The following is a 24,046-nucleotide window of genomic DNA, read 5'->3' as shown; positions in this document are numbered from 1 at the left end:
TTACAATGTGGTGAACACTAAGAATCAATATAATTAGTCTGGAGTAAAAATAAAGGGGAAGTGTTTCCCCCATGCTGGTGATTCAGCATTTAAATCCAGGTTACACCCGGGTCATGACCCCATGTAAACCTGGGCTGAGGTCGACTCAGCATTTAAACCAGGGTTACACCCGGGTCATGATCCCATGTAAACCTGGGTTGAGAACACAAGTAGCACCAGTTCTCCATTCCATGTCACCCTAGGTAGAACTAAAGGTTGTTGAGTTAAACTGGCAATCTGCCCCTCATGTAGTGCAGTTCTCCTCTTGAGTGTGTGCAGCAGGTCCCAGCGAGGCCTCCCCTCTCCTCTGACGGTAAGCGACGGTTAACCCTGAGTCCACCGTGTGCCTGCGGCTGTGAGGCATCAGAGAGCTCTACAAGTGGGGATGGCCTCCAGGATCGTGTTAATTACCAGACCGCGGCAATCTGTCATTACACAGCAGTGTCTTAATCAATCATGCTCTCGCTCTCATCCTCTCTCTCTCTCTCTCTCTGCTTCCCTCAATCAAGGCATCTCCCTGCCTCTTTGACTCTCTCTCCCCCACCTGTCTCAGTCTCTGTCTATGTCGCTCTGTCTCTGTCCTTCTGTCCCTCTGTCCTCAGCCCCGCCCGGACGTATGAGAGGTGAGGAGAGGAATTTATTTAATGGACATTTTTGGTGCATTTTTTCCTGCGCGTCTCAAATGGAACAGAAGGAGAGATCCCAGCAAATGGGTGGCCTTTCTCCAGTGCTCTGAGCAGCCTGGGCCACGCTGTCCAGAACGAAATTTACAAATGCCACATACTCTGTAGAATGGCAGTGGTCCCCCCTCGCTTTACCAGATGCTGGACAGTTTTATCAGACTGCCCAGCATCCCCACACAGCTGATCAGCCCTTTAAGTTTAGAGGGCATGAGGTTGGTTCTTCGCTTTTATCCAAAGAGACTTACAATAAGTACATTTGTCAGAAGAAAGAGAAACAACAATATAGCGCCGTCGGTGCAGGATGTTCATAGAACCAAATGCCAAGCACCAACAATCACTAGGTTAACCCATTTCCCGTATACAAGTGCCAGGACGTACCCTCCACACAGATGGGATTCTATGGGTCAGAGCAGGTTTGTAGCGGTGGCTTTAATGGAAACTAGATGATCTTAGCGGTACCCTGGCTATTCTGACCCGGGCGTTTTGTACTGAGAAGGGAAAAGGTCGGGGGTTTGATTGAAGATGGTCGTATTAATTATTGATGAACTGCAAGAGTGGAGTCAGGAGTGTTCGTAATGAGCCCGCGGGTTGGGATGGCAGGAAGTGTTCCTTTTGAGTTGACACACACACCTAACCCTAACACACACACACACACACACACACACACACACACACACACACACACACACACACACACACACACACACACACACACACACACACACACACACACAATATGTACACACACACACACACACACAATATGTACACACACTTGCACACCATGGGGGGCTACATCTGCCGATGTGTCAACAGTGCAGGCCGGGCATTCTGCCCCATCGGCAGGGTTCAGACAGCTCTGTACTGTGCTGTCGCTCCCACTCAGCACACACACAGGTTCAGACAGCTCTGTACTGTACTGTGTCGCTCCCACCCAGCACCCAGTGACATTCACTCTGAACTCACACCCTCAACATTTCTGCCATGGCCCTCTGAATCCTTTTAGGCCTGTTTGGACTGAATCAGGTCCAGTAACCTTTAGGAATACATCTTTATCTGTGAGGAAATGTTTGGCTTCCTTTGAGAGAGGAGGTCAGATGTCCAGTAGTGGACAGGTTGAATAGTGGGTCAACGCAAATATAGAAATGATTCAGGAACCTCCGGGTCAGTCTGCACTGTGCTGGCCACCGTCAGAAAACAGTTACATGATAAAGAAAATGGTTGATTGTTGCAGCTCTTGTTCCTGCCTTGTGTTTACGTCTTCAAACTCATCCAACTCTCTGATCTTATGGGCTCTACTTCCCAAAGTTAGTATTACATCTGGTGGCCCCTGAGGGCCGTGGGGTTGGTGTGTTCTACTGAGGGCCTGTGAAGGCTTTCAGACTGTAATATTGATGAAGAGCTGTAGAAGATGGGGCGCCTTAGCATTTTAATTAAAAGCAGCTCCTTGATTCTGACCTTGTGCCATGCATTTGCCAGTAAAGTATTGAAATATATATGAAATTTTCAGGAGAGCAGAGTGCTCCGTGTTATTGCTAGAGCCAATTGATAGAGCCAACGTTGTATTACTATGCGCTACGGACTCTGCATATCCAGGTCGATTCACAGACTTGTGAAGCATATAGAGGAGTGGAGTGGAGAGGCTCCATCTCATTTCCTTAGAAACTAATATTATTCAGTTAGAGGGCATCTCGTATCCAGGTCGATTAGTACACCGATGGGCACTGGGTCTCTGCTGTCTCTGCAGCAATGGTTTTTAAAAGAGAAGCAAATGAAACCATATTTTTTAGAGATGGCGGGCTGTAAAGTGGTTGTACCTGACGGCCCCCCTCAGCTCCGTCAGAAGCACGTAGCGTCAGACCATTAGCACTCTCTGCGTGCAGAACCGTACAGTGCAATGCTGGTCTGCCTTCCACTCCGGTTTAAACGACGAGCTGTACTGAGGCGGTCCCGGCATGAATTCAGTTTTACAAAAAGCCACTCAAATTTAACGTCACCACAGTGCATTTGGACCGCTGTAGCCTGATATTAAATAAGAGACCAAGTACAATCAGGTGTTTTTTGTCATGGTAACCATGGTCACTGTACATGTTGTAGGATAGTGGAGCGAACAGCCTTTTACTTTTCTCAACAGTCCTCTGACTGCATCCGTACTGTAAATACATTCATGGACCTGTAATTATCTGTTATTTGTATTGATCTTTCATCTTGATGGCAGTCTGCGCTATAAGCTTGGGTACGTGTAGATAGGTAAAAAAAAACCTGTGGTGAAACAATTGCCTACAGGTATGTTATCAGATTTCACTCTCTCTGATAGAGTGATCGCCTACTTTTAGTAATCGCAGGTAAACCGAAAAATTATTACAAATCTAGAAAATGTCCGATGCCGGGGATCAAACTCAAGCCTCTTTCCGCTGTATCAAAAGCTTCGGACTACAAAGCCAGGATTATAATTGTAATTTGTTTGGCTGCAAATTGGTGTGTGTCAAAATAAGTTAAGTGTAAGGATTGTTTGAAATGTCGACAATGCAATTTGACACACCAAATTGGGATCATTATTTGAGTTGAGAAAAGCTTGCAAGCAACAAAAGAGACTCACACTCACATATACACACAGTAGGGAGTAGGGACAGAGTTATTTAGATTATTTAGATCTGCCTCTATCATTAGCTGGTGGCCTCTGTCCTTTTACGTATGTGCATTTATTTATACGACCGTTGACGACCAGACAAAGCCACCACCGGGGCAGAGATGAACGCTTTTAAAACACTTAACCTGTCGTGTTTGTCGGATAAATGTCCACACATCTGAATTTATTTAGACCTGAATGCTTTTAAAACCCCTAGAGATAGCCAGGAATTCTCCTATCAAGTATGGTGCTCGTTGATGATTGCCCTTATAGAGCAGGTAGGGGTTTGACAGTGAATACAGAAACATGTCATTAAGGAGTAGGTAGGTGTTAGACAGTTGATACTCTGGAGGACTGATTCTATTCCGTCAAGTCCCTCCGCTCTATGGCGGTGGAGGTGGAGTCCAAACATCAGGTGATGGTGCTGGAAGAGGGCCGGCCGGCTTTAGCTTGTCTGACTCCATCTGTCCAGCCCGCCCAGCCAGAGACCAGATTACCCCTCCTCCCCTCCTCCTTAATCCCAGGCGCTGGGAGACTTGTGCAGGACCTGACATTCATTTTTGAAATCTGGGCGGAAATCGGACCCCTTAAATGCTTCAATGCTGCAGTTAGCCTACAGTTTGGGCTGCTTAGTAACGTAACAGTTACCTGTCTGAGGAACCTGAAGGCTAGCCTTGTTAACGTTGGCATCACAGTCTGCGTTGGGGTTCCAGGGTTTTTTCCGAGCAGGTTCCACCTCAGTTGATAGTTAGCCAGCGGTCTGTGTTCGCCTGCCCTAAAGTTCACATAATTGAAACCAGTAGGCCTGTTTTCCCACAAAAGAAAGTTAAGTGGAGGGGGAAAGGCTTCCGAGAAAGAGGCCGGCCGTGGTATTGTGCCATACCCTAAAATTGTAATTCTAATCATTGTTCGAGGAGACTCAAATGCTCGCAGTCAAACAATCATGGGTTCAGGTAGGACTATTTCTTCCTGCTCTCTTTGTAATCCATTGTGTCTCCTCCCTCCTCTGTTCTCTCCTCCACCTCTGCTTCCATGTCCCTGGAACCCATCTATCTGGGAGCTATGCGTTGCCAGGGATGTGACCTGTATTGTGTGGGTTTTTATGGTGGTTTGTAGCCCATGTAATTAAATTAGGAAGCTTGACCAGTAAAAGCAACACACGTGTTGTTGTTTTTTTTTTGCTCTGATTGGGCAGACCAGACTCTGAAGGTCTTCCTCAGGCTCTGTTTGGCTGCCCAGACTCTGAGGGTCTTCCTCAGGCTGTGATTGGGCAGACCAGACTCTGAAGGTCTTCCTCAGGCTGTGATTGGGCAGACCAGACTCTGAAGGTCTTCCTCAGGCTCTGTTTGGCTGCCCAGACTCTGAGGGTCTTCCTCAGGCTGTGATTGGCTGCCCAGACTCTGAGGGTCTTCCTCAGGCTGTGATTGGCTGCCCAGACTCTGAGGGTCGTCCTCTAGGCTCTTTTGCACAAGGGAGACAGGAAAGTGAAACAAGGGTATTTTGTAATGGCTGGCTGATATTTGATTAAACACGTTTTCACAGGGGATTTGAGAGTAAATTGTTCTGTGTTGTGCGTACCGACCCCCTACTCTGACTGTGGTTAATTACATCATATACAGCATATACAGTGATTATTGGATTACGGTTATGATTACATCCGACAAAGTGTGTGTGTGTGTGTGTGTGTGTGTGTGTGTGTGTGTGTGTGTGTGTGTGTGTGTGTGTGTGTGTGTGTGTGTGTGTGTGTGTGTGTGTGTGTGTGTGTGTGTGTGTGTGTGTGTGTGTGTTGCAGCTGTGCTGGAGGAGGTTATCCCTTGACCTCTGACCTTTTATAAAAAGAGGAACTAGAACAAGCTTGTCTGATTAAAAGCACGATGATGGACATCTCACAGTAGAGATGGCATAGACCAGCCGGTGCCACCCCCTGTCAGCTGGAATTCAAACAATGAGATTTTTTAAAAAGTGGGTTGAGAGTTTTAGGAAAGAGGGGGGCGTGTTATCCCCATGGGGGGGCGTGTTATCACCATGGTTACGACCCTCGCCAACTTTATAATACTTTTTTAGCAACTGATGCCATCATTTTATATGAGCATAATAATGAGATGTTGGATTTGAAATGCTCGCCACACCGTAGTTATACTATAGGGGTCCGGGACACCTAGCCCTCACTCGGACGTGGACATTAAATACACTGCTGCTCAGACAGAGCTTCACTACCTCGGAAAAGGTAGTCTGACGTCACAAACAGAACCCACCTGCGTCGCAGCACAGTGGAAAGTTTACGTCATGTTTTTAGGAGAATGGGAAAAACAAAGGATTTTACCTTCTCTCTAAATTGGGCACTTATTCAGTAACAGTGATAAAATGGCTGATTACTGTTACTGATCATATAAGATAACATGATTAAAAAGAGTATATAATGGGGTTCACTGGTTCTTTAATGATTGTCTTGTTAAAGAGACAAGACTAGTGAAAGCTATCAGAGATGAGGGGGAGACAGTAAGAGAGAAAAATGGCTTCATGCCTTTAATGGCCTGCTCACCTTGCCCTGACATTTATAGTTGTGCATTGCCATATAAGCTGCTTTCACATATGACCTCATTCACACTTATTCACACTTGATGCCCGATATGCAGAGATCGGTGTCAGTAGAATCTCCGGCTGCTTAAGGGGGCGGGCTTGCAAGTGGCGGCATATGACGTAGGGTCGCAAGAGGCGGGATCGGGTTTGTTTTGGTTTGACCGCAGACAGCACGCAGGCAAAACGGGCAGAACTCATCGCGATCATGTTAAATGTTGCTGCAGCAATGCATATATTCCGTTGCATCCACAACATCCGCATCGATCAATGAAATATTGGAGCATGAGTTACAGACAAATAGAAGAAACGACAAACAAGAAAGGCGTCGCAAACGACTGCGTTACCGGAGGAAGAGAGCGTCTTTTTTGGCTTCATTTCACATCTAACAAACACTGGGACAAATGTAGTTGATATCTGTGTTTAACTGAGAAAACAGGGAGTGGAAGTACGGGACCCTATAATGTTCTGCTAACTGTTGTCAATAATAATTGTTAGTAGCGCATGTGTGTGCGCGAGAATGGCTGTGTGTGAGTGGACGAGTGAGGAGAGCGAGCGGTAGCGTGTGTCAGTTTAGTGAAGTAATGAACGAGTCTGGTTGTGTCTGTGCAAACGTGTAGGCCCTACTGTAAAGTTAGTGAAACTAAGAATAAAGTACCCAGCCTGTCAATAATCGGTGGCCGCTTCATTCCAACCATATTCAAACCTATAAGCAGACCCACTGCCGAAAGTGATTCCCGAGAGAATCGATGGAGCGGAACGTCACTTTTGTGCTCCTCGACTATGGTCTGGGAGCCGACAGCAGGAAAGGTGTAACATAATAATAAAAATATTTTTTAAACCATTCAGTGAACAAAAGGCAATAGGCTGATTATCGTTTAGGATGCCACTCAATGACATGCAAACGTAGACCAAAGCGTCATCAACACGTCCACTCAACTGGTGTGAAATGCCGACATCCTACTGCTCATTCACATATAAGGTCATTAGCATTTCCTCCGCAGAACATACTACCTCTGGGTTAGTATTTTTTCAGGAGGTCCAATGTAGGTCCTTCACATATACGGCACCTCCACAGAATAGACGGAGAACAGACGGATGCACGTCCATATGTGAAAGCAGCTTAGTGGCAATATACACTTAAATGACAGGGGGCTGGACCCAAATCACCTGGTGAAAGCAGAACGTTGCCGGTCTCTTTAGGAAAGCAACAGAGATCTGGGTGTTTGTATGCTTCATTGCTTTTGCACAGGCTGTAGGGATGCCTGTAGTTACAAGTCTCTTTAGAGCTTGAGTGGCAATGTAAGTGGCAATGTTAGTCGCTTTGGATAAAAGCGACTGCTAAATGCCTTCAATATAAATATAGTGGCAGACTTCCTCACTCAACATGCCTTCAAATGCGTCGATCTTGACCCAAGGACCTGAAAGTGAATTGACATGTCATTCTTCTCATGCTCACTCAGGGCACTGCAGGCTTGAAGGACGACACCGTTCGAGGGTACTCTCTCCTGGCTTCACCGAACACCAGTTACCAATATAATGTGTTAGGTGTACAAAACCCATTCTAGTGGGTTTGTACCCATTCTGCAGTTTAGCAGAGTGATCTGGTCCTTTTAAGAGAGGGGAGCAAGATTGAGAGTTTTGAGCATTGAAGCTGTTTTTTTGCCAGCCTTTGGCCTTGCCCATGGCTCTATGCTGACCTGTCGGGAGACGCTGTGTCTTCCTTGTTGAAGGGTTTCAACGGTCTCTGGAACACATGCCACTTGAGCTCTAAAGAGACATCAGAGGCTTTCAAGTATTGAGAACATGACTCTGATCTGGAGAATTAAGCGTTTCAAGTGTAGTTTGAGGTTAAAAAGTTGCCGTAATCAGCATGCATTGTCTCTAACTTTCGCCATTATTGATTGTGATAAATATCTATAGACGCCACATAATTATATAGCTGGAGTTTCAAAAGAACACATTTTTATTTTAGGAATCCTTAATTTCTCTCCACCCAGCCAGTCTGTTTAAATGATGTATACTGGTGGGGGAAAGCGTGTCATGCTGGTTTAATTTATTTATAGCTCTAACCCGTTATCCACGGACCCAAAAGGGCTGGTTTTGCATCTTCCTCTCTGATGCTTCCTCTTTTCAGGCTATAATGCAAGCGACACAGAAGTTAAAGCGGAAATGAAACACTTGATTTATTAAGCTTCATTCACCAGATACACCCCCGCTCTAAAACTCCTAAAAGTTTAAACTGGGTTAAGATAAGTTATAACCCTAACCCTATCAGTTTGTGTAACAAACCCGGCTGCTAGATTCGGTGGTCCAGTCTCTTATCGATATATATTGAACATGTTTTATATTTATATGGATCAAAAGTCTATCACAATACGAATGTTTTATTGCCCAGGCCTAATCTGAGTTATCTTTTACAAATGAGTGTGGCTCCATCTTGTCCGAGCGTAGAGTGTGATGCCATGAGGTTTGTTGGCTGGGTCCTACTTTAGTTCATCAGCTGACCCAAACTGCCTCGATGGAAAATCAGGAACCTTAAACTAAAACATGTCCCCTTAATAAGCTATTAAAAAGGATTGTGTGATAAGAAGATGAAAATGTATCAACTTGTGTGAGTGTAATGTGTGTCTCTAAACTTAGGCAGAGAAACATTACTTTTCTTGTGGCTGAAACTGAATGGAGCAATGCATCATGGGAAAAGTATTTTCATAGGGGTCTACTGTCGGTTCCAATCTATAGAAAATGTACATTTAGTCATGATGGGAGTTAACTGAACACTACAGTTAGCTAGTATAGAAGCAACGAGACGTTGAAGCAGTCAGACCTTCCTCTTGTTACTGTCTGTCTACATGCAGACTAGAGTAACGCTGAGAGGTGGGGGTGTTCTGACCGTCAGCAGAGCAGAGAGGCAGCGACCTCACCAGAGAAATTATGGAATTAATAAGTCACCCATTTGCTTTCATAAGGTGCTCCATATCTTTAATTGCTGAGAGTGGGCTAGAGTGGAAGTATCAATTAGTTCCAACCATAAATCCATTATAATTTGTCCTCATATAATTTGTATCATTTTTGTATACATATTTTCTCTAGAGAAATTGAAACATGTAATTCTGTACAAAACTCGTCAAAATAATGCTGTATGTCTCTTTTAAAATGCATTACAAAGGCAGCTTATCACAAACTCAAGTGTGTGGGTATATAAGCCCCGCCCTCTTCCTGTCCTTGTTTTGAGATTGGATATAGAGGTGGTAGGCCAGCCCCTTCCTGCACTGTCACCCTGATGGCAGGGCTTAGACACTTTCCTGGAAAGACGGCTCAAATCATTTAGGGTTTATTACTTTTCACGCAAAAGCAGGGCAGTGTGGATACTGGTACTACTGGGTCTTATCCCAAGGTGGTTAGTGGGCGGTCCTAACGGGACAGGACTAGTTTGATGATCTGAAACATCTGGAGCACACGGTCCAACTGGCTGAGCTCCCTCAGACTGCAGCCTCGGGCTGCTCGCTGGGTCCTCAGAATAGTAGCAGAAGGTGTGTGTGTGTGTGTGTGTGTGTGTGTGTGTGTGTGTGTGTGTGTGTGTGTGTGTGTGTGTGTGTGTGTGTGTGTGTGTGTGTGTGTGTGTGTGTGTGTGTGTGTGTGTGTGTGTGTGTGTGTGTGTGTGGCAACAGACACACACACGTGTTTACCCAGTGTGGGCGTTGGGTTACATGGATGCTGGGCGCCGGGGTCAGGTGCTTCAGCCAACCTGCGGGCCCTCAGGCTGATGGTCCCAGACGGGGAGGGGTTTGGAGGTAGCACCGTCCCTCAGGCTGATGGTCCCAGACGGGTAGGGGTTTGAGGGTAGCACCGCTCAGAGGGGGAGGGGTTTGAGGGTAGCACCACACAGAAGGTGAGGGGTTTGGAGGTAGCCCCGTCCCTCAGGCTGATGGTTCCAGGCGGGGAGGGGTTTGGAGGTAGCACCGTCCCTCAGGCTGATGGTTCCAGGCGGGGAGGGGTTTGGAGGTAGCACCGTCCCTCAGGCTGATGGTTCCAGGCGGGGAGGGGTTTGGAGGTAGCCCCGTCCCTCAGGCTGATGGTTCCAGGCGGGGAGGGGTTTGGAGGTAGCCCCGTCCCTCAGGCTGATGGTTCCAGGCGGGGAGGGGTTTGGAGGTAGCCCCGTCCCTCAGGCTGATGGTTCCAGGCGGGGAGGGGTTTGGAGGTAGCACCGTCCCTCAGGCTGATGGTTCCAGGCGGGGAGGGGTTTGGAGGTAGCACCGTCCCTCAGGCTGATGGTTCCAGGCGGGGAGGGGTTTGGAGGTAGCACCGTCCCTCAGGCTGATGGTTCCAGGCGGGGAGGGGTTTGGAGGTAGCACCGTCCCTCAGGCTGATGGTTCCAGGCGGGGAGGGGTTTGGAGGTAGCCCCGTCCCTCAGGCTGATGGTTCCAGGCGGGGAGGGGTTTGGAGGTAGCACCGTCCCTCAGGCTGATGGTTCCAGGCGGGGAGGGGTTTGGAGGTAGCCCCGTCCCTCAGGCTGATGGTTCCAGGCGGGGAGGGGTTTGGAGGTAGCACCGTCCCTCAGGCTGATGGTTCCAGGCGGGGAGGGGTTTGGAGGTAGCCCCGTCCCTCAGGCTGATGGTTCCAGGCGGGGAGGGGTTTGGAGGTAGCACCGTCCCTCAGGCTGATGGTTCCAGGCGGGGAGGGGTTTGGAGGTAGCACCGTCCCTCAGGCTGATGGTTCTAGGCGGGTAGGTAGCACACAGCCAGGCCAGACTCGCATGCTTTGCCTGAGGCTCTGCTCAGTCAGCAGTGAGTCACTCAAATGATTTGCTTAATTCCCGGACACTAATTTCTTTGCTCTAGTTTATATGACCCAGCCAACAGATGAACCAACCTGAACTTGTCGGCCCTATGGGTGTTGTGCAATTTCATTGACACTTTACACAATGACCAAACCACCTCTTTAGTTTGGTAATGATTTGGAACTCACTCTTGCTTCAGAAGCCGTGCATCTGTAGGAAACCTTTCCACTGGAGCACTGTCGTAAGAGGGTCCGGACTGATGATTTATTAGCATAATACACTGCATATAGTCTGAAATGAAGCGGCCAATCACAGAGCCACTTTAGCAGTCCTCTGTGAGGGCCGTTTGAAGGGTTCCAGCCCACCTTGACGAGATGCAGAGCTCTTAGATTGCTCAAATTATTTAATCAACTGTTATCTCCTTATTGCCCAAATCAACCAATCAACGTTTATGGACATTTGGAGAGTTCTCTTTGATTGACAGCTTTTGGTGCTGCTTTGTGGGCAGCACCCAAAGCTGTACGTATTTTTTTACTTTAATATGGGGTGAAAAACTAGCGAGAGGCCAGAAAGAAGCTCAGTGCTAATGGTGAGTGTGGCTCAGAAAGCTGCTCTGAGAGGAGGGCTGCGACCACACAGGGTGGAGATACACAGCACTGCTCTGAGATCAGCCCTGAGAGGAGGGCTGCGACCACATGGGGTGGCGATGTGGAGATGGACACAGCACTGCTCTGAGATCGGCCCTGGGAGGAGGGCTGCGACCCCATGTGGTCGTGTGGAGGTGAACCACACTCTGGTTAATGAGAGGCTTCACTGACCTGTGCTCACACTGTCATGAGCTGCTCTCCTGTCCTCTCTTTCCCTCTTTTAACGCTCTTACCTTCTGGTCCTTTTTGTAATCTCTCTCTCCTGAGTCTCTCCATCCACCCCTCTGACTCCGTCCCTCTATCGACGCCAGCTCTCTTAGCTTTCTGTATCTTTCTCTCCTTCCTTGGTTTATCGTCTGTCTCTCTTTCCCTCAGTCTGTCGCTCTCTCTTGTCAGGAAGGATGTCACACACTCTGTTTCCTCTCCAACTGTGTGTGTGTGTGTGTGTGTGTGTGTGTGTGTGTGTGTGGGGATAGCCATCTGTCACACCAGATAGACCTACTGAAAGCGTTGTGGAGGCCATATTGAACCACACTGAGACGGCTCACAGTGAACTGATACACAAGACAAACTGGAACCTTCTATATTTCAAGGTGGAGGAGAATCTAGCAGACACTCAATTAGCTCATGCAACGGTTATGATGGATCAATTCGGCATTCACCACTAGTGCTTTATTATTGTCATTACTATCACTTGGTCGTTTATTCAACTCAATTATTTAAATAATCAATCCGTTAGTTGATGAAAATAAAGGTAAATATAGTTGCAAGCGGTCCTGCATGGCTCAGGGAGCAGTAGTCGATCCAGTGGCTCCAATACTCCCATTGTGTTCCTCAGCACTCGCTCCACACTGAGCCTCATGCAGCCTTCCCCCCATCACCACTACATAGTCTGCAATACTGGAAGTGAGGGTGAGCCTGGTTCTTATGGTTAAAGGCATTGGTCTGTCACAAACCAGGTTTACTGGAGGTATATGTCCTCAGTAGACCTCTCCAACCGTGTCTCGAAGTCAAACCGTGCTAAATGTATTTCAGGACACTTCTGAGTGGTTCGTCATGACTTCATGTATAGGTGTCATCTCAATTAATTTGAAAATTGTGGAAAAGTTAATTAATGTCAGTCATTCAATTTGAAAAGTGAAACTTGTATATTATACAGATTCATTCCACCAAAAGTGAAATATTTCAAGCCTTTATTTGTATTAATCTTGATGATTATAGCTTACAACTCATGAAAACTCCAAATTCAGTATCAGAAAATTAGAATATTGTGAAAAAGTTAAATGTTATAGACTCAAGATGTCGCACTCCAATCAGCTAATTACCTAAAAGCACCTGCACAGGTTCTCTCAGTCTGGTTCAGTAGGCGTCACAATCATGGGGAAGCCTTCTGCTTTGACTGGTTTGTGAACTGATTTGTGCAGTTTTTAGGTTCAAACTCTGATTCTAGCGCCCCCTATGGGGGACCGCCCCTCCTGTGCCCACGGATCCGCCGGACCCCTCATGATACCCCCTGGTTTCGGTCCACGTCTGGGAAGCTGAGCCACTGGTACAAGCTGTCCTTGTTCTCCTGTTGTCTGTAACAGAGCGATGTGACGTATTGGTGCTGGGCACCACCGTGCAGCCAGCCAGAGAGTCTTTCAGACGCTGCACGCGCTCACGTGCTCCATACAGCCCATAGAGAACCACACCGCCTTGAATGAACCCTCCACAGTCGGGATCTGTTGTCCATGTCAATGGCCACACTGAGACACAGGCACACAGATGCAGAAACCATATAAACACACTGTGTGTGTGTGTGTGTGTGTGTGTGTGTGTGTGTGTGTGTGTGTGTGTGTGTGTGTGTGTGTGTGTGTGTGTGTGTGTGTGTGTGTGTGTGTGTGTGTGTGTGTGTGTGTGTGTGAACACAGACATTAAGGAGCAGGTAGGGGTTAGACAGAGAATACAGATTAAGGTCCTTAGCAGGTAAGGGTTAGACGGTAGCCACTAACTGACAATCCTGCTGCATCAGCATCTCGTTCCTTTGTCCTGAATCCATCCAGTAGCCTTAGCGCTAACATACACTGCCTGAATCCAAGCCATTAGCGATGCTACTGTAGCCCATGGCTAACGGCGCTCTTGTGTTTCCCTCCTCCAGGTGCTGAACGAGGAGTGCGACCAGAACTGGTACAAGGCCGAGCTCAACGGCAAAGACGGCTTCATCCCCAAGAACTACATCGAGATGAAACCCCATCTGTGAGTATCAGAGGCTCTATCTCCGTCAGGGAGGCGGGGGCGGGGGGCTCAGAGTGATGGAGATAAGGTGGTGCTCTGTGTGGTGGACATAAGTTGATGCACCGTGTGTTAGATATAAGGTGGTGCTCCGTGTGATGGAGATAAGGTGGTGCTCTCTGTGTGTTAGAGATAAGGTGGTGCTCCGTGTGATGGAGATAAGGTGGTGCTCTCTGTGTGTTAGAGATAAGGTGGTGCACCATGTGATGGAGATAAGGTGGTGCAGAGTGTGATGGAGATAAGGTGGTGCTCCCTGTGGTGGAGATAAGGTGGTGCTCAGTGTGGTGGAGATAAGGTGCTGCAGAGTGTGATGGAGATAAGGTGGTGCACCGTGTGATGGAGGTGCATCGCCAGACCTTGATTATTCTGTTCAGAAGAAAACCGGAAAACAAACCACAAAGCACCCAGCTCATGAAGTGAAAATGGAAAGGAATTACATAATTTTTTCTGAGGTTTGTTTCTGAGCAGAGTGGCGCAGGAAGGGACAGACACTCCGGCACACGGCTCGATAATAATAACCTTTTGAGGCACTTTCGGAAAAGTCTATTTACCTTAACTTGTCCAGGCACCAAAACAATAAAGTTGTCACTTTACAATAATAACAAAGTGGAAAGCATCCAGACCGTGTCAACAGATTTATGAGTTTGTTGAAGTGTAAAGTATCTTTCCTTCAGCAAAGAAGGAGAACATTGCCTCCAGCGGAACATCCCTTTGTATTACACAACTGCTAACGCTAGCTCTTCCTGCTCCATGCGTGGCACTCAGCACCTAGCATCTGAGCGTCCAGACCTGACGAGTCAAACCCGATGCTCCATCCATCTTCATGTTGAGCGCTCCATGCTTGAATGGGAACATATCAGAATCGGCACCTTGACATGAATCCATCGTATAAAACATATATACAACCTGATTGGCTCTGCAACCCACAGATTTACAGCTCAGAACGGCACTAACGAGAGAGTTGGGTGAATTTTAGTCGACCAAGACGGTTGACTGCAGTGGGGGTTGGCGTATTGATAAAGCACAGTGACGCATTCAGGACACACCCCCTCTCAGGACACACCCCCTCTCAGGACACACCCCCTGTCAGCTCTGCCTGCTGCTTGTTGTTCCTGCAGCGACCAGGAGCCCTTCTGTTACAGGGCTCAGCAGTTCAATGGCCCTCAACATTGGGTGTGGGTGGGTGTGTGTGGGTGTGGGTTTATGGCCAGGCCTTTATCACAGGAGGAACAAAGGGAGAGCTCTCTGAATATTTTCACTTGGCTTCAATCGCTCTCTACATTTATATGGTTTAATTATTAACACTCAGCCCTCTGTCCCTCTAATTCAAAGGCTTTATTAGCAGGGGAAGAGTTCATTTACACACACAAACACAAGATGCAGATAGTAATGATAAAATACACATTTATAAGGTGTGTATACAGTGCTGTTTTATGAGCTAATGGTCACTTTAGGGCCAAGGGACGCAAACTTCCCTGGAACTAGGTCGTAGAATGAGCTCTGCCTCTCCTCTGTGTTCACTGTCCGTATCTTTTCCCACCTCACACGCCATGAGGGTAATAAAAGCATTGCTCTGAGCCGGCGACGCGTCAGTGTCCTCCAGGCTAATGCCTTTTACGTGTTTGCTCCTCCAGAGAACCGCCTCTACTCTGACGGCTGAACCACCTCCAGCTGCTCAGACTGTCACCACACTGGGGCAACTGGGCCACTCTGATACACACATGCACGCCATCTACACCCACACACACATAAGTGACTGGCCACCCTGATACAAAAATGCACGCCATCTTCTACACACACATACACACGGAGCTACTGGGACACTGACATACACTCACATGCACCCGATCTAGCCACACACACACACACGCATGAACAGGGTTCCCACGGGGTCTTAAAAAGTCTTAAAAGCATTGAATTTATGAATTTGGAAATAATACCTTAAAAAGACTTGAAAAAGTCTTGAATTTTGATATCTGGTTCTTAAAATTTGTGCAGTATGTAACTTCTCCGTATCGCATTCTCCTCAAAAGTTTCATTTGTCAACCACTATTATTTTGATTAAATCTTTACTCTTAAATAAAGAGTGGCGGAACCAATAATTGAGAACGCAACGCTGCCCCGGGTCCGCACACGTCACTTTGTTACAGCGCTACAACACAGACCACAAGCAACAAGCCAAGCAGAAGCGAGAAAAATCAAGGAAAGTCTAAGCAGAACACAAGAAGGTCTGTGGTCTGTGTCTGTGCTGTGGTGATGTAGCGTAAGTACTCACTACTATGCTGCAATGTTACATCATTCTTCCATAATGCTTTAGTAAGTGTTTGAAATAACGCTGTTTAAAAGAACGGTGTTAGGTAACACTGTTATTTTTTCAGTAACGGGGTAATCTAACTAATTACTGTTTCCGTCGTTACAACGCCGTTATCGTTACTGAACGTTAAATGCGGTGCGTTACTATGAATTAATTGAATAAACTGCGTAATCCGAACGCACCCCTTGCTCCACACACAAACTGCTAGTGAGGAGACCCGGGTGGGCTAATAACGAGATAAGCGATTATGATTGGCTAAGGCAGAGTCATGTTTCATGGTAGCCAATCAGAGCCAGTGTTTTTACACACAAGCCAGGATACGCGTGCCACACGCACACGCACACACAAACACCAAACAGATTCGATGAAGCAGTAGAAATGGCGAGTCCGGAGCAATCCGATGAAAAGTTGTAATTTTCAAGGTGGATATATAAGCACTAATTCATTGAGGTCAAAGGCAAGAACGTGCATGTAAAGTGTACATTATGTCCAGGAGCGAAGACTTTGTCGAAGCATCTAATGAAGCATCTCACAACGACACACACATCTATAAAGCTACTTCTTTTTTTTTTTTTTACAGTAACACAAATAATTACTTTCCCTGGTAACTAGTTACTTTTATTATAGAGTAATTCAGTTACAAATCCCTTACTTTTTGGAACAAGTAGTGAGTAACTATAACTAATTACTTTACTACTATTACTAAGTAACGTTCCCAACACTTGCTTCACAGTCCACATTTTCACATTTGTTTGAGAAAATTTTAAAAAATTGTTTTTCTTTGCCGGTAGGTCTGTGAAATAGGCTGTGAAATAGGTATTACGTTTTTATATAAATGGTCTTAAAAAGACTTGAATTTGACTTGAAGAAACCTGTAGGAACCCTGATGAAGCGACTGGGCCACTCTACACACTTGCATGCACTTGATCTACAGACACACATTCATATAGACACACGCGCACGTGCACATTACACACACACCTGCACGCATTCACAAGCACGCACGTCTGTCTGCTGCTTGAGAAGTTATGACATGTAAAAACCTAACTGTATTCAGAGTCTTGGTGGGTTTAAAGTCCATTGGCTTGGAGTCTGCTTCCTGCAGACCTGGTCTCCGATTGGCTGGTTTCCTGGTACCTTTGGTCAACACCACTCTAAACTCTGGTTACAATGTCACCATACCCACAGGGAAGTGGATTTAGGATCTTAGCGGAAGTAATTTCCCACTGATTTCAGGAATTTATTTTAAGAGGGTTTTAGTTGAAGAATCACTTTGTAATGATTCGGTTAAGATGGATTGATTCAAGAAGGTTCTGGAAACTGGGACTCAGCCGGAGATGAGGTTGTTGGTTCATTAGAGTCGGTACTAATAAGATAACTTTATTGTCTGTTTGCTCTACACATAAATTAGATTATCATCCAACACTCCAACAATCATTAACAGAAACATAATCCCAGTGCAGACAGAGATAAAGACAGAGCAGGCAGCAGCTCTGTCTCCTGGTGGGTCATGTGCTGATCTTTCAGCCTTTCATAAGGAGGAAAAGCCTCTGTATTCGTTATTTCTGGGGCGGGGAGCGACCTTTGTAGGCCTTTATGTATTAAATTATATCAGTGACTGTAGCGTGTTAGAAATAACATCATTATGATGTAAAATATGAACCCTCATTTTGCAGCATTTTGATAGAAAGTACTGAAATAAACCCTTATCACAGCTCAAAACAAACATTTAATCCAAAGTTGCTGAGCTTAAGTTCTTTAGTTCAGGTCATCTGCTCTAGATGCTCCGTCAGCTTTAGAACGCTTGATCGTCTCTGAGTGGAACATCAGAACGATGTTGACTTGGATATTCTTCAATAATACTGATGACCATCGGGACATCATTCCCAGTATACACCCAGTTGCGTGTCAGAACCTGCAGGACGTCCCCTGACCCCCGTTGTGTGTGTGTGTGTGTCTCTCTCGCTCTCTCCTCCTTACCCCTCTGTGTATGTCTCCCTCCAGGTGGTTCTTCGGGAAGATCCCGCGGGCGAAGGCGGAGGAGATGCTGAACAAGCAGCGGCACGACGGAGCGTTCCTGATCCGGGAGAGCGAGAGCGCACCGGGCGACTTTTCCCTCTCCGTCAAGTAGGTGGAGCCGGGGAGCACCACCCTCTGACACTACCCTCTAACCCACACCACCCTCTGACACCACCCTCTAACCCACACCACCCTCTGACACCACCCTCTGACCCTCTGACACCACCCTCTGACCCTGTCTCTCTGTCCCTCGCCGTCTCTCTCTTTCTCTCTCTGTCTGTCTCTGTCTCTCTCCCTCCCTGATGGCGGTGCTCTCTCTCCCCCTCAGGTTCGGTAATGACGTGCAGCACTTCAAGGTGCTCCGCGACGGCGCAGGGAAGTACTTCCTGTGGGTGGTGAAGTTCAACAGCCTGAACGAGCTGGTGGACTACCACCGCACCACCTCGGTGTCCCGCAACCAGCAGATCTTCCTGCGCGACATCGAGCAGGTGGCCCAGGTCAGAGAGGCACGCACGCAGAGACGCACTCGCAGAGACACATGCACGCACGCACGCACAGTGACACGCATGCACAGAGATACCCACGTGTACGCAGAGACACCCACAGTGACACACACGTGTACGAAGAGACATCCACAGAGACACACGCAGACACACACACACACACACACACACACTCACACAGACACACACACACATCCCCATTGTGCACTAATTGGTTCTAATGCTCTCCCCTCTATGGTCCATCCCTCTTCCTCTCCATCGTCCTCCTCCCTCCCGTTGCCACGGCGCAGCATCCCACGTACGTGCAGGCGCTGTTCGACTTCGACCCCCAGGAGGAGGGCGAGCTGGGGTTCCGGCGCGGCGAGTACATCCAGGTCCTGGACAACTCGGACCCCAACTGGTGGAAGGGCGGCTGCCACGGCCAGACCGGCATGTTCCCCCGCAACTATGTCACGCCCGTCAACAGAAACATGTAGAGGCCGGCTCCGCCTCCTCCTCCTCCTCCTCCTCCACCGCCGCCGCCGCCGCCATCGACACCAACACCACCACCACCACCATCATCATCATCATCATCATCATCCTAGTCCTTCCAGAACTGACCCCCGAGCCCCCCCTGATCAGAGAAGACCCCCGGCCTGTAGAGAGAGAGAGGGGGGAGAGAGGGGTACCTCTCAGACTGCTGAGGACGTCCTGTCGCAGCTCCACCGCCATTGGTTGCGTGGGGCGGGGGGCGGGGGGAGAGGGAGCGGCCACAACCAAAACAGGAAATGTCCCGCGCTGCCGAAGGAAGCGAAGATGGATTGGATGTCCTGACTCCGCCCCTCCTGCTCCAGGCCCCTCCCCTTTCACAGGCCCCGCCCACATCCCCTCTGCTTTATATTTTCTTGCCGTGCCCCACAGCATGCCCCTCCTCCGGTCGCCCGCGACGACGATTCAACACGTCATCCTAACTACGTTTTAAAGAAGAAAATGAAATTACAGTAAAAATGTAAAAAGAAAAAAAATGATGAAATGGCACAAAAAAAGAAGGTGGAGAGCGAGCGTCCATCTTGTGCTCAGCGGCCATCTTGTGCTCGGCAGCCATCTTGTGCTCGGCACCCCGTGCTCCTCAGTGTTGTACCAGCTTCAGGCTGTATAAATAAATCAAGTATAGAGAGAATCCATTTTTTAAGAATATATATTATATATTTGTATGTGTTTGTCCGTTTTACCTCTCATCACAACTTTTTCTTTTTAATTTGTAAATTATGTTTGATTTCATGTTTATTCCTGAGAAAGACCCCCTTGTAGCGCTAGCGATACTGAGACGTCAGTGTGTTATTGTCCTCCTTCCCCCCCCCCCCCCCCCCGGCTCTGTGGGCGTGTCTGCTGAACACGAGTGTCTGAACCATGTTGTCAAACGATGACTAAAGCTCTCCGCATCCTCCCTGTCCACAAGGATCAGAGCCTAAAAGAGCTCTTTTATCCACTGTGAGGGCTCCAACCAGGCTCAAACCAGGGCCTCCAGCGAGCCTCCCAATGAGGCTCAATCCAGGGCCGTTAACGAGCCTCCTAGTGGGCTTTTAACGAGGCTCTAATCAAGTTCCGAACGAGGCTCCTAACGAGGCCCCTAACAAGGCCCCAGCAAGTCAGAGCTCACTTCTCCCAACTCTTCTAGAGCTCAAAGTGTGCCCCCCGGCCCCCACCACTGTGTTCGAGGCTGGTTGGTCGACCCCCTGGGCAGTGAATGTAGCCTAACGAGTCCGTAGACATCAAGGGGGTCGGCCATGTCTGAGAGCCCCCCCCATGTCGTCTCCCCCCCCCCCCAGTGATCTATGTCAATATCCCAGAGGGAGAAGAGAGAACCTCTAGAGGCAGTCGTCATGCCAACGCCATGCACATGCACGTGTACTCGTTCACCCTCTTCCTGTGATCACCGAGGGCAACGGTGGGGGGGAGGGGGGGGGTCACCCGTCACGCCGTCGCGCCTCTGCAACTCAAAAGATAACAAGAGAGATTGTCTTTTATGCTTCAAAAAGAATTAAAACACAAAGCTGCATGAGGCGACGTGAATAATGTAAAAGAAAAGAATAGGAAGAAAAAAAGAAGAGATAAGAACGTGTGTTTGTCTGTCGGCGTGTGATCTGCACTTTTTCTGTTGAGCGTTCTGGTCTCGCGTCCGGTCCCATGTGTGTGTTTGTGTGTGTGTGTGTCTGACTGTGTTTTTGTGCTTTTACGTTTTCGTTCTCTCTTAGTGCCTTTTTCTCTCTGGTCGGTCAGCGTCTCTGACCTCCCCCCCCCCCCCCCACCGCGACCAGGGCGACAAACTATGTACAGAATAATTCAAGATGTCCCCCCCCCCCCCCCCCCCCCATGACCCCAACCTCTCCTGACCTTTACCAACATGAAACATTCTTTATTTAAGTGTCTGTCGCCTTCTTTTACCTAATGATATTGTTTTATTTCCTGCTTTTTTATTTGCATTTTTTTGTTTTGTTTTTTGTTTTTCATTAATAAAATGCAATTATTAAAAAAAAGTTCCAGTTGCTGTGGCCTCTGATTGTTCATTCATCATAAGCTAGTTTCCACTACCTGTTGAACTGTGCACACCTGTTGTGGCCCTCCTAGCTGCTGTATCAGTGAGCTCCACACATACAAGAGGTTTTTCGGATATGTTGGCGCTGTAAGAAATGATGTGCAAAACCTGGATTTAAATGTATAATTAACTTTACAAATACAAGTCAAAGTAAGTGGTCGTGGTTATAGAAGGGTATGTGGGGGAGGGAGGATCATTTAAAGTGGAAATGAAGCAGTCAAATAAAACATGTCTATAGCGTGTGTGACCCGTTATTCAGAATAAAGCACAAACAAGTTGCATTAATTATGTTTTCCGCCTGTGTGCCGCCATGTTTGTTTTCAGAACGTGATTACGTCACGAGAATGGTTGGTACAACATTCTATGTTTACATAGCGGTCAGCTATGAAAAGTACACCAGCAGCTGGGCTACATTTCATGATACAATAAGTAATTGTCGTGCCATTTGGGTGTGCACATGAATATGCGAAAATAGTGCAACCGACGGTGTTTGCAAATGCATTATTTCCGTAAACAATGGATTATTTTGGCGATGGATTAGAAATGATCAAGAGCATGGAGCGAGCTAGTCTGCAAACAAGACCATCTTCAAACAGTGAGTGTACTAATTTCTCTGTTTTGCAACATGTGGACTACACACAGCGAACAAAGCAAACGCAAAAACGAGTATTATGGAGATTGCAATACACTTCGGTAACAGACGTTTCCAGGGCTGCCACTTTTGGGTTTTGACCGGAGTGAGTAATGCATACAATATAGCAGGTCGGGATTGTTGACGGGGGATGGGGGGCTTGGGGGATTGTTGACGGGGGGCGATCGGAATTGTTGAGGGGGGGGGGGGGGGGGGGGGTTCTGCGCTCTGTCTCTCTGCTCATAAGAGCAGCGCCCGGGTCCGATTTGACAGGTCTGTCCGTGTCTCCAGCACTATAGCCACTAAAATTAAAAATTGTTGGCACAGCATCTGGCTTCAGGCGATTGGTGGGACGGCGAACAAATCTCCCATCTTCATCAAAAGCTTCCTCTTCGACGTAATCACTCTATAAAGTGGTAATATAATGTGCGTTCACACCAAAAGACACATTTTTCGCCTGTTCGTATATATATATATATATATATATATATATATATATATATATATAATATCACGGCACAAAGCGACGTGCGCCTCCGGATTATATTATTAACCCATAAACGACGGGCATTCCGACGTCTCTCCCTCTTCCACAACAGGTACAGACACGCAATTGTGGTTATCTCGGCCATGATTGATGAGACTGAATTGGCATGAAGGACCGTGTTAACGGTCCCAGTCTGCCTCCAAAGAGGACGTTGTGTCATCACCTCTCGTCTCTCAGACTCTGACACGTGGAAGCCGTAGTCTGTGATGTTAGTTTGCCTGACAGTTATCTTAATTCTCGCCAGTATTTCATGGTGGAAGGAACGGTAGACATACTTCTGTGCTGAATAGCAGAAGTCGTCTATAATCGACGTATAGGTCACCACTGAGACCGGCCGTGAGTGGGACCGTACAGCTGAGCTCACTGTCTGTCAACACAGTTGAGTTTATGTGTAGGACTGAGCTGATGTCACAATGAACATCAAGTTAATCCTAAATGAGCCTACTTTAGTAGAAATAATACATTTTGTGTGTCGTTAATGGACATCGATTTGGCATTCATTAAAAAAAAATAATAATAACCGTCCAAAGATAGAAGACAGCTGACAATATTGGGCAATGGGCATTTAGCAGACACCTTACCCAAAGTGACTTACAATAATCTACATATTTGTGCCCAAGCGCCAGCAAGCCGAGCTGACTTGTTATTCTCCGGGGACACACGTGGCTGTCAGGAGGACAGTAGGAGGCCTACGGCCCAATATGAATATTGATATTGATGAACTATAGTCGGTATAACACCACGTCAAATGTCTAGTCGCTGGAAATTAATACATGCAGACCTAAGTACTTGCATGATTCTGGCAATTTCTGGGTTGTATCTTCGTCGTTTATTGCACTTGCCGTAAATCACTTCTGACAAGCGTCAGCTAAATGCATGTCACTGACTGCCACCGTGTGATGAAGAACACGTGTTCTTCATCACACGGTGGCAGTCAGTGACATGCATTTAGCTGACGTTTTTGACAGCTAAATGAATGTAATTGTCTGCCACCGTGTGATGACAAACACGTGGCGCGGGCGCCAGCTGGATGCTATTGACACGCGTGGCCACTGTGATGACGAAATGCAGCGCTTTGCTTTGCTGCCCCCGTTTGGTGACCAGTAGGCGATGTAGCCCGGTGCTGCCCCCGTGTGGTGACCAGTGTGCGGTGCGGCGTTTTGCTGCCCCCTTGTGGTGACCAGTGGACGGTGCACCGCTATGAGTCAAATCGTGTTGTAAAACGTTACAACACGATGGTTATCAATCGATAACCAGGTAAACCAGAACGGTTATACAGACAGTTAACCATAAACTCCAACATTAAGCCGCTTGAGTGATGTTCGAAGACGGATGCATCGTTTTACTAGTTTGGTTCTAGTCTCGCCTTTCAATGTTGAAAGCGTTGTGATAATGTGACTCATATGTATATGATAGCGACATTGGGTACATATCGATGTCACAACTTACAACCACTAACTATAATGATATCAAATCATTAATTCATAATCAAAAATAAAAAGTGAAATTCGTTGTCGGCAGGATTCGAACCTGCGCGGGAAGATCCCAATGGATTTCTAGTCCATCGCCTTAACCACTCGGCCACGACAACTCTATACCTATGGTATGGTTAATGCAAAAGATCTCAGCACTCAGCAGTGAGTGGTTAAAACATGTACATTAACGTAGTTTAAACAGGTTATACGTTATTTTAATCATTTTATATACGCAGGTGATCAAGGTAACACATTAACACAAGCCCTGCCTGTCAAAACAAAATAAGGAAATAAGCCTGTCCACTTTCTTACTACTTATTACTTTATTATTATTACAGTCTATTGTTTCCCCCCAA

The 24,046-nt window shown here is 47.2% G+C and overlaps 1 protein-coding gene and 1 non-coding gene across 3 annotated transcripts in view; one reads left to right on the top strand and one right to left on the bottom strand.

The window, feature by feature from the left end:
- Positions 1–20,969, top strand: part of LOC311364737 (growth factor receptor-bound protein 2) — a 40,127-nt gene extending 19,158 nt beyond the window's left edge. For both annotated transcript variants that reach the window (XM_084484335.1, XM_084484334.1), the window contains exons 3-6: positions 13,493–13,590; positions 17,945–18,067; positions 18,288–18,456; positions 18,753–20,969. In XM_084484335.1, coding sequence (XP_084340461.1) covers positions 13,493–13,590; positions 17,945–18,067; positions 18,288–18,456; positions 18,753–18,938 — 576 coding nt within the window. In that variant the 3' untranslated portion in view covers positions 18,939–20,969. The remainder of the gene's footprint in view (positions 1–13,492; positions 13,591–17,944; positions 18,068–18,287; positions 18,457–18,752) is intronic.
- A 2,755-nt stretch (positions 20,970–23,724) lies between these two features.
- AC3HAE_007820 (transfer RNA serine (anticodon AGA)) lies at positions 23,725–23,806 on the bottom strand. Its single transcript has one exon. It is a non-coding gene; the product is annotated as a tRNA-Ser (tRNA).
- Between the last annotated feature and the right edge of the window lie 240 nt (positions 23,807–24,046).

The sequence above is a fragment of the Micromesistius poutassou genome, assembly GCF_964030765.1.
Source record: "Micromesistius poutassou genome assembly, chromosome: 1".
Lineage (NCBI taxonomy): Eukaryota > Metazoa > Chordata > Actinopteri > Gadiformes > Gadidae > Micromesistius > Micromesistius poutassou.
The sequence above is the reverse complement of the archived record's forward strand: the minus strand, read 5'-3'. Positions and strand labels throughout refer to the sequence as shown.